This window comes from Vicia villosa, linkage group LG2 (assembly GCF_029867415.1).
Source record: "Vicia villosa cultivar HV-30 ecotype Madison, WI linkage group LG2, Vvil1.0, whole genome shotgun sequence".
Classification (NCBI taxonomy): Eukaryota; Viridiplantae; Streptophyta; class Magnoliopsida; order Fabales; family Fabaceae; genus Vicia; species Vicia villosa.
The window spans coordinates 116,309,650-116,320,380 of record NC_081181.1 but is presented as its reverse complement, the minus strand read 5'-3'; the positions used below and the strand labels follow the sequence as shown (position 1 = coordinate 116,320,380).

At 35.0% G+C, this 10,731-nt stretch overlaps 2 protein-coding genes across 3 annotated transcripts; both read left to right on the top strand.

The window, feature by feature from the left end:
• The first annotated feature begins 1,281 nt into the window (after nucleotides 1–1,281).
• Nucleotides 1,282–4,708, top strand: LOC131651845 (replication protein A 70 kDa DNA-binding subunit A-like). Its single transcript, XM_058921559.1, has 2 exons — nucleotides 1,282–1,797; nucleotides 2,078–4,708. Exons 1-2 carry the CDS (start codon nucleotides 1,526–1,528, stop codon nucleotides 4,449–4,451), a joined length of 2,646 nt encoding a protein of 881 aa, XP_058777542.1. The 5' UTR covers nucleotides 1,282–1,525; the 3' UTR covers nucleotides 4,452–4,708.
• A 3,059-nt stretch (nucleotides 4,709–7,767) lies between these two features.
• On the top strand, nucleotides 7,768–10,174 carry LOC131646664 (uncharacterized). 2 transcript variants are annotated; one of them, XM_058916648.1, is made up of 4 exons: nucleotides 7,768–7,905; nucleotides 8,387–8,574; nucleotides 8,652–8,942; nucleotides 9,367–10,174. In XM_058916648.1, the coding sequence occupies exons 2-4, from the start codon at nucleotides 8,434–8,436 to the stop codon at nucleotides 10,000–10,002; spliced, it is 1,068 nt and encodes a 355-aa protein (XP_058772631.1). In that variant the 5' UTR covers nucleotides 7,768–7,905; nucleotides 8,387–8,433; the 3' UTR covers nucleotides 10,003–10,174. The 2 variants fall into 2 exon arrangements, with proteins under 2 accessions (XP_058772631.1, XP_058772630.1); XM_058916647.1 differs by lacking the exon at nucleotides 7,768–7,905 and adding an exon at nucleotides 7,938–8,052.
• The last annotated feature ends 557 nt before the right edge of the window (nucleotides 10,175–10,731 follow it).

Below are 10,731 nucleotides of genomic sequence, written 5' to 3'. Positions count from 1 at the left end.
GGGGAGTATAGTGTGAAATTGGGCTATAGGCTCTTGAAAGAGTTACAAGGTAGTACACGGTCTTTTGGCATTGAGGGTAGTTGGAAGCATCTTTGGAATATTTCCGCGCCACCACGAGCAAAACATCTGTTATGGAGGATTTGTAGGGGTTGCCTTCCTACGCGGTCTAAGCTTCAACAACATCATGTTCAATGTCCGTCTTTATGCCCTTGGTGTGATTTAGAAGATGAAGACGAGTGGCATGTGTTTTTCGGTTGCATTTCTACTTCTCAAAGTTGGCGGGCAGCAAGTTTGTCAGCTATAATAGAACCTCGTTTATATTCTTTCCACGATGCTAAGTCCCTTATTTTTGATGTTTGTAGACGGGAGGATCGTAGGGATGCGGGTAGATTTGCTGTCTTGTTGGAGGTTATTTGGAGAAGTAGGAATAATGTGGTTTGGCAAGATACTCGGGATGATGCTTTGAGGATGGGCTTACAAGCGTATCACTGCTGGTACGATTGGTTTCTTGCTAGAGATGATTATAACTCTGTCGTGGTTCATAATATTCCAACAGTGTGGACTCCGCCTATGCCTAATCAAGTGAAATGTAATGTGGATGCAGGTTTCAACAACGCATGTGGTACTACTAATAGAGGATGGTGTTTCAGGGACCATCTGGGGAGATTTGTTTCAGCAGGTGTGTCATGGGATGTGGGTTTTCTCTCGGTTATTGAAGCGGAAGCAACCGCCCTGAAGGAATCAATCCAAAGTGCCATCTCTCTCCGTTTATCTCATGTTATTTTTGAAAGTGATTGGCAAGTTGTTGTTCAGTCTATTCATGATACACATGTAGGTAGATCCGAATTTAGTTTTATTGTTAAGAATTTTCAGAATTTGTTGATTTTGTGTCCGAACTTTGAGGTAAAGTTAATTAAACGCCAAGCGAATTCGGTTGCCCATACGTTAGCGAAGGCGGCCAATTCTTGGTCTAGGCGTAGTATCTTTAATTTTGTACCTCCTTGTACTGAATCTTGTTTGATGAATGAAATCAATTAAGTTTGTTATTGTAAAAAAAAAAAACTAAATTGAATGTTGACTTAACAATAATTAGTTTTAGTTACAGTTAATTTTGATTTATATCACCCTATGTTTAATTTAATTTAATTTAATTCGTAACAAATGCAATGTTTTTTCTATTAAATGTTTAGACTTTTCAATCCCACTAAGTCCAAAAATTGTAACACCGCACGATCGCACCGAGACTTTACAAATCACACCCCAAACTCGTGTAGCTTACTCAAGAAGCCTTTCACACAACAGGGACACATTTGGTATTTAACCAAATCCCAATACCCATTTCTCAAAAAATAAACTTCCCTCCCTTCTCGAAACGGATCCAATTATGGCGCCTTCTTTAAAATCATTTTAGGGTTTCAATTTCACTCCCACTCTCACAAAATCAACATTCGTTTCCAATCGAATTTAGGGTTTTTTTTTCATTCTCTCTTCGGATTAAAAAATAAGCGATTTTGAAAAAGCGAAAATGGCTCTGAGTCTGACACCAGGTGCGATAATGAAGATGTGTTTCACCTCCGAGGAATTTCAACCGGTGCTTCAAGTTATCGATCTGAAACTTGTTCAGTCGTCGCAGAATAACACCACTGAGAGGTACCGAGCCGTGCTATCTGATGGCGAGTTTTATGAACAAGGAATGCTCGCTACCCAGAAAAATGACCTCATTCATTCTGGAAGGTTGCAGAAAGGTTCCATTGTTAAGCTTCTTCAGTTCGTTACTAACGATGTTCAGCGTCGCAAGTAAGTTTCATCTTTTTCGCATGCCCCTTTTGTTTATTTTGTTGTCCTCAATCTCTTAATTTTTTTTGTTTTTATTTTATTTTTATACTATTATGCTTGTCTATAAATCTATAAATATATATAATGTAAAAAGGTGAAAATTTTCTAGGGTTTTTTTATACTTGTTTTAGATTGAAGTTTATTATTTGAAATATGTATTTTTCAAGTGAGTTTTGAAATGGGTGAGGGTGAAGCTATTGTCTAACCTGTTAATATGATTTGGTTTTCAACTTACAAACAGGATTATTATCATTGTTGACCTTGATGTTCTAATGGACATATGTGAAATGATTGGAAAACCTGTCCCAGCGCCAAAAGAAGCACCTGCACAAATTCCTGTTATTCAAACAGGAAATGTACAACCGCCTGTAGGAAACACTGCTGGAAATGCCGCCAGCGTTAATGTTAGACCTAATATGGCTGTGCCATCTATGGATCGTTCGAAAGTGAATTCTCCTGCTAGCGGTGTTTATTCTAACGGTTCTGAATCTGCACGATATGGTGGATCTTATGCCCCTCCTCCCTCTTATCCTAAACCTGAGCCTGGAGTTGGTGTGAATCGATCAACAGTAGTTAATGGTTCGTATGGTGAGCAGAATGCAAGTTTCCGCAATCCTCAACAACCATTGCAAAATTCTTATGTTCGCCCTCCTCAGCCTATGTACAGACAGCCAACTCCATATGCCAATAGAGGTCCTATGGGAAGAAATGATGCTCCCCCAAGGATAATTCCAATATCTGCATTGAATCCATATCAGAATATGTGGACAATTAAAGCTAGAGTAACTGCTAAGGGAGAACTTAGGCTTTATAACAATGCCCGAGGTGAGGGAAAAGTATTTTCTTTTGATCTTTTGGATGCTGACGGTGGAGAAATACGGTCAACTTGCTTTAATGCGGTGGCTGATAAGTTCTATAGCATAATTGAAGTAGGTAAAGTCTATTTGGTTTCTCGGGGAACTTTAAAAGCAGCTCAGAGAAATTTCAATCACCTTCCTAATGATCAAGAGATAACCCTTGACGCCACATCTGATGTAGTGCCATGCCCTGAAGATGATAACTCAATTCCACAACAAATATATAATTTCCGCTCCATTGGTGACATTGAGAGTATTGAAAGCAACGCCATTGTGGATGTGATTGCTGTGGTGACTTCTATTAGTCCCACAGGTTCAATCATGAGAAAAAATGGCACTGAAACACAGAAGAGATCTCTCCAGTTGAAAGACATGTCCGGTCGAAGTGTTGAATTAACTATATGGGGAAACTTTTGCAACACTGAAGGACAGAGGCTTCAAAATATTTGTGACTCTGGGGCCTTTCCAATTTTAGCTGTAAAATCTGCCAGAGTAAATGAATTCAATGGGAAATCTGTTGGGACCATAGCCACTAGCCAATTAGTTGTAGATCCTGATTTTCCAGAGGCTACTACACTGAGAGAATGGTTTGAAAATGAAGGTAGGAATGTCCCAAGTCAATCTATTTCCAGAGATTCATCTTTTGGTAAAAGTGATGTGCGTAAGACTATATCTCAAATTAAGGATGAAAAGTTAGGGACTTCAGAGAAGCCTGATTGGATAACTGTCTGTGCAAATGTTGCATACATTAAAGTTGATAATTTTTGCTACACAGCTTGTCCTATCATGACAGGAGATAGGCAATGTAACAAAAAGGTTACCAACAATGGAGATGGGAAATGGCGCTGTGACAAGTGTGACAAGTCTGTTGATGCTTGTGATTATAGGTACTTGCTGCAAATGCAGATACAGGATCACACTGGCCAAACATGGGTTACTGCTTTCCAGGAGGGCGGTGAGGATATCTTGGGTATATCTGCAAAAGATTTGTATTATCTGAAATATGAAGAACAAGATGAGGAAAAATTTGCAGAAATCATTCGCAAGGTTGTCTTAACCAGATATATTTTCAAGCTAAAAGTAAAAGAAGAGATGTACAATGACGAACAACGTGTTAAGTCAACGTTAGTAAAAGTAGAGAAGATAAACTTTGCATCTGATGCCAGATCTCTTCTGGGTATGATTGATAAACTTAAGTCTGAAACTGGACTGGGGAGCGTTGAAACCGGACAAGCTGCACCACCAGTATATACTCCTACAAAGAGTTACACTAATACTGGAAGAGATTATGGGACAGCAAATCAAGTGGGTCAGTATGGAAACCAACCTGGCAGCTCTTTTACTTCATCAGGGGCTCCAAATTCTTACATGTCATGTAGTAACTGTGGTGTCTCTGGTCATAGCTCTGCACAATGCTTAAACCTTAGAAATCAATCTGGCCAGTCTGCTGGAGGGGCCTTCACCAACAGGGTATCTACTGGATCAGACGGTGCTTCTCGTAATTGCTTTAAATGCAATCAAGCTGGACATTGGGCAAAAGACTGTCCTAGTGTCACTGCTGCACAACCGGATCAGCGTATGCAGTTCCCATCGGCTGGATCAGGCGGTGCTCCTGGTGAATGCTTTAAATGTCATCAAGCAGGACATTGGGCAAGAGACTGCCCTGGTATCAGTGCAGCACCTCCATCTCATGGAAACAGCAATGCAGTGCAAGGAAGATATGGCATTGCTCAAAATCAGCAGTATGGACGATATTGAAATTTGGCAAAAGGCTGCTTTTTGAATTGAGTTTATGTGTAGTAGTCCTTTTCATCTTTTATAGTCATGTCTTAAAACTTGGCAAAACACTGCTTTTTGAATCAAGTTTATGTGCAATCAGTCCTTTTTGTGTTTTGAAGTCATGTCTTAAAATTTGTCTTTACTGTTAAGCATGTAAGTTATAGAAGACATAATTATGTGGTATTGATGATGCATTTCTTGTGCCGACTTGGTGCAAAATGCCACCTTTTAATTTCTGATCATGTGTCTTTTTCTTTTAGCCGATACAATTGATCAAAGTATATATCCACTATATCTCAACTTCTAAATGAGCTCTAGTTTCATGTTGGGAAGCTGAATTGCAGCGATGTAAAATGGTTTTGTAGAGCTAAATTGCACTCGAGGCAGGTAGAGAAGGTTCAGTATGCGCCACCAATGTGACACCCATAATTCTTAATCTTACTAAAAGTAAAAAAATGAAAAGGTTTTATTAGAGAATTATTACAACGCTCGAAAAGATAACCTTAAAAAATTTGTTAATTCAAAAGTAGACTCAACATCCCATATTTTAAACTATAGCATCAACTCTGAAAAATTCAATACATTTCAGAAATCTTTTACAAACTTTTATAAACTAAAGGGAAATCATTATACTTAACTTAAAATTTATAAATATATTTTGACTAGATTTTACAAACATTTTTTAATGTTACAAATAAAGATCACAATCAAACTGAAAGATATATGGTTCTCAGTTTTTGTATGGTTCTTAGTTTCTGTAAACAGTAAACAAACATAAAGCAATTTAAGTAAGCAGAACACATATATTCACATAACTTAATAGTATCAAGCATAAATATAATTTTTTTGGGTTAAACAACATCGTGGTCGTTGGAATTCACATTTTCTTTTAAAAATAAATAAGTAAAATGCTGCGAGTTCGAATTCGCGCCTCTGTATCTGATGTTTTTATACATCTGCTATCAACTGAGTTGACTTAACAAAATATACATAAAATATATTATATCAATCCATGATTAAATTCTTTTTAATATTATTTATTAATTTAATTTAAATTATTTTATTTAATATTTCATATTTTTCAAATATAATCGATAACAAACATTCTGTAATGAAACAACACAAAATAATAGAAAAGAAAAAAAAGAGAAAAGAAGATAGTGTATTGTGTTATCCTTATTATAAGCGTGTCTTTCAAATACAATATTAATATTATTTATCGAACATAGGTAATAAATGGAGAATCAAGAGTATGTCTAGTTAAAAAACCTTATTAAAAAAATCTAATGGAAAAAAATTTAGTAAAAAAAAGAAGGTATAATATCCTTTTAAAATAAATTCATTTCTCCAACTCAGCTAAACAATCACTTCTTCAACGATGAAGACTAATATTTTGTACTAACAATCACTTCTTTAACGATGAAGACCAATATTTTGTACTAGTTGGTTAAAAGTTTCAATAGAGAATGACTTTGTGAAAAGGTTTGCAAGATTATCACATGAACAAATTTTTTGGATGCTTATATCATACTCTTCTAATGATCACGAGTGAAAAGAACTTCAAAGAAATGTGTTTTTTGTTTGATCTCCTTTAATGTAACCATATTTCAATTGAACAATACATGCAGTATTATCTTCATATATGGTTTTTGAATTTATTCTTCAGAAGTCAAACTACAAGTCTTATATACGTATTTAATTAAGGATCTCAACCAAACACATTCTTGATTTGCCTCATGTAATACTAAAAGTTCTGCATGATTAGATGGAGTTGTTGCTATGGTCTGTTTCATAGATCTCCAAGAAATAGTTGTACCGCCACATGTAAACAAATAACCTGTTTGTGATATACCATTATGAAAATCTAACAAGTAACATGCATCCGCATAATATGTTAATTCGAATTTAAATACTTTAGAATAAAACAAACCCATGTCCATTGTACCTTTACGATAACAAAGTATATGTTTGATTTCGTCAAATGTCTTCGTGTAGGTGAAGAACTATATCCTACTAAAAGATCGACAAAAAAAGAAGACATATCAGGACTTGTAAAATTAGCAAGTTACATCAGTTCTCCAATCACACTAAGATAAGGTACTTTAAGACCAAGTAATTCTTCACAATTTTCTCGAGGTCTGAAGAGATCTTTCTCCGGATCCAATAATCTAACAATTATTGGAGTAGACAATGAATGAGATTTGTCCATATGGAAGCGTTTTAACCCTTTTGTTATATAATTTCTTGATGTACAAATATTTCATTGTCCAAATGTCCAATTTGTAAACTTAGACATAATTTTGTCTTTCCTAGATCCTTCATCTCAAACTCTTTCTTTAAGCAATTTATATCTTTTGAAAGCTTTTTAGGAGTTACAATAATATTTATGTCATCCACATAGACAACTATTATTGCAAACTCTTTTCCAGATTTTTTTAATAAAAAATATAAGGAGAAATGGAGTTCTTTGTATGTCCCTCCATTAACAAATATTTACTGAGACGATTATACTACACGTGTTCTGACTTCTGATCGTTTTAACCCATATAGAGACTTGTTCAATTTGATGGAGTATATTTTTTGAGATCCAAAATTATGTGTTTCTGGTATATTAAACACTTTACATAGTTTCGTTTAAATGTCACTATCAAGTGAACAATACAATTAAGTTGTTACAAAATGTTCAAATTAATCCATTCCTATGCTACAAGACTAATTAAATATCGAAAAATTACTTACACCTACTACATGTGAATATGTTTCATTAAAAATCAATCTTAGGTCGTTGCAAAAAATTATTGAGCAACAAATCAAACTTTGTATCTCACATTTTCACCATTTTTATTTTTTTCCACAAAAAATTCATTATTTCCAATTGATTTCACACCTTGACTACATGTCAAAAAATGAATAAAGTAATGAAGTATGCCTTAAAATCTTTGTTGATGAAGAGAAAATCCATTTATTTTGGTTGCTACTGTTTTTTTTTGTCACATATTAAAGTGTGATTGAAATTAAACTTTGTTATTATCACAATATAAAATGAGTTTAATTTTTTTTAATTGAATTGTTCATTTTAATTCATGATGCCTATTTTTCACCGTATATAAAGAGATTGTCAACATTTACTTCGTCATAAATTATTTAACATTAACAACACCACAATATTTACATTTTTTTAGCATTTTATAAAAAAGAAAAAAAATAATATTAAAAATCATAAAAGTTATTTGTTGTTTTTACAAGTGCCAGAAATAAAAAGAAAAGAAAAAGTTATTTCTTTAATTTTGTGTGAAATTAAGAACCCCTTGTTGTATAATTGAGAAAGAATAGAGGCACGTGCGGTTCATTCACCTCTTTAAATCTGTTCGTTCCCGACACACGTGCATGTGGCAACCACACGTCTTCGCATCGCAGCTCTTCTCTTCTTCCGGTACTCTCTCTCTCTGCTTTCGGTTTTCAATTTTTTTCTTCTGAATTCAATTGTATTCGTTTTTCTTTTCAATGAACGAAATAGATGCATTTTTGTTAGGTTTTTGTTGTTCATCCATTCATGCTTTTACAGTTTCTGAATTTTCCGGTACTTTCAAATATTGACTATTATTGATTGATTCATAGCCACTGAATTGCTCTTATTATTTTATTATTATTGATTGAATTACAATTATCTATTACAATTCATGTGTCTGTGTTATCTGAATTTCAAGCTCTAGAACCATCCAATCCTTCGTATTGTATTTGCGTTTCTAGCTCTAGAAGCTTCCAATCCTTGTTACTATATGAAAATTTCTGATGTGAATATGTAGCAATCTTTGTATTATATTTCATGGTGTATTATGGACTGATATAAAGTGTTTCCTTGAAAAATAAAGCAAAGTTGTAATGTTATTTGATTGGTTTTGTGTGATTTGTAGATTTTTTGCCTTGTTGCTAGAAGCAATTGTTTTAAGAGTAGGAGGAAATGGACTTCTTTTTAAAGGGAATGAATGGAAATGGATCTGATTGCCCCTTTGATGTGAGAGACATCCAAAGGTGTCCGTTTTTGCGAAATATCGATGAACTTACAAACTTCACTTTCTCTTCGACGAAAGTCTCCATTCCTGTAAGTTAATGTTGTTTTGGTAGTTTGAATTCAGGGTAATATTTGAGATGATAATTGTGTTTATTCTTGTTGTTCAGGAGCGTGGATCCACGGGTCCTATCTTTGAAGATGGTCCTAGTTTTGATATGGCTTTTAAGCTGTTTCATGGGAAAGACGGTGTCGTTCCTCTCTCTGAGAGATCTGACTTTCGTAATGGTAGTAAGGAAGCTGATTCTGTGCCTGTTTTTAACCCTTTGGCTGGAAAAGCTGCTACCATTAGTCTATCACCCTTGGGATTAGGCGGCCCGTTTAATTTTGGGGGTTTTTCTGAGAAATGGAAGAAGCAGAAGAATTCTGAATCGCCAAACAAAACGGAACATTCATCTCAGGTAAAATTCAGTTTCTTGATGCTGGTTTTTCCATTTTTATTTACATCAATACATACTTAGGAGTGTGCTTAGCAAAAGGGAAATCCATTATGAAATTTAACATCTCTGCATGAAATTAAATCGTAGTAGGAAACATGTAATGTTCTTATAGGCCTAAAAGCATATACATTCTGGTAATCTGCATTTTGATTTACACACTAGCTATAATTGTACTGTCAATGTTGTGGATCACAGATTCACAGGGAATGTTTCAATATGCTTAATGATTTTCTTTTCTGCTTCCTATTAATTCTTTTTAACCTTTTAAATATTGAATTTCGATATGCTTGATGTTTTTGTTTTGTGCTACCTATTAATTGTTTTAAACCTTTGAAACATGACTTGTATTGGTTTTAATCCTTTCTCTATGGACTTTCAATTCCAGAAAGGAGATATATCAATGCACGAAGCGCTTGGAGATGAATGGTTTGCAAAGGGAAACTGTCCAATTGCCAAGTCTTATAGAGCCGTAAGCCGTGTTGTGCCCCTTGTTGCAACAGCTTTGAAGCCACCAACTGCCATGAAATTTAAATGTCCAGCAGCAGTTGTCGCTGCAAGGGCTGCCCTAGCCCGTACAACCTTTGTTAAAAACTTGCGCCCTCAGCCTCTTCCTGCAAAAGTGCTTGCTATTGCAGCGTTAGGAATGGCTCTTAATGTGCCCATGGGCATGTGGAGGGAGCATACCGTAAAATTCTCAGTGTCTTGGTTTGTAGCTGTGCATGCAGCTGTTCCCTTTATAGCCATGCTTCGGAAGTCAGTACTGATGCCTAAAGCAGCAATGGCATTGACCATTGCAGCTTCTATCCTCGGGCAGGTTATTGGCTCAAGAGCGGAGCGTATCCGAATGAAAGCAATAGCTGAGATGGGAACGGAGACTATGGTAACCACTAGCAGCATCACAATGGACAACCCCGGGCAGCTTGGTGACATTAGGACCAGTCGCTGTGGTGCAGAAGGAGTGATTCTCAACTCAAATCCTGCAAAGGGTGCTGGTACGAGTTCGACTGCAATTCAAGCATGATTTTGAATAATATTGATGATCTCAATTGATAAGTAGATTATCAAAAATAAAAATATTAGGTACCGTCTATGTATAGTATACAAAGAAATCAAGACATACATGTACTTTGCATGCAGAATATACATATACTACATGCACAATTGATCAATGTATTCTGATAGAATTTTCATTATCTTAAGTTATCCTTATTGTTGGATATATATATATATATATATATATATATATATATATATATATATATATATATATATATATATATATATATATATATATATATATATATATATATATATATATATATATATATATATATATATTTCATTATTTTTAAAGTATCCATGTTTAAGAGGTGTATACTGATCAGATTGTAGAGTTTCTTGATAGAGAACAAGAGACCTTTTTAACCCATGTGGTTTGAGAAGGCTTGTGCTGAATTACCTAAGATTTGGTTAATTTGATTCTTTATTGTATCTGCAAAAAGTTAATCTCTTTGTATCCATGAGAATGGTGCTGCGAGTAAAGGCAAAGTTAGGTTTCATTCATGGAGCACTCAAGAAATCAGGAGCACAATTAGCATTTGCTTTAACTGGGAGAGAACCGATTTGATGGTCATGGCGTGGATCATTAACTTGACAAATCCAACTCTACATGGAAGCAGCATCAACAACAACAACACGAGATGTGTGACTCAATTTGAAAGAATGGTTTGTCCAGACTAACGCTCCAAGA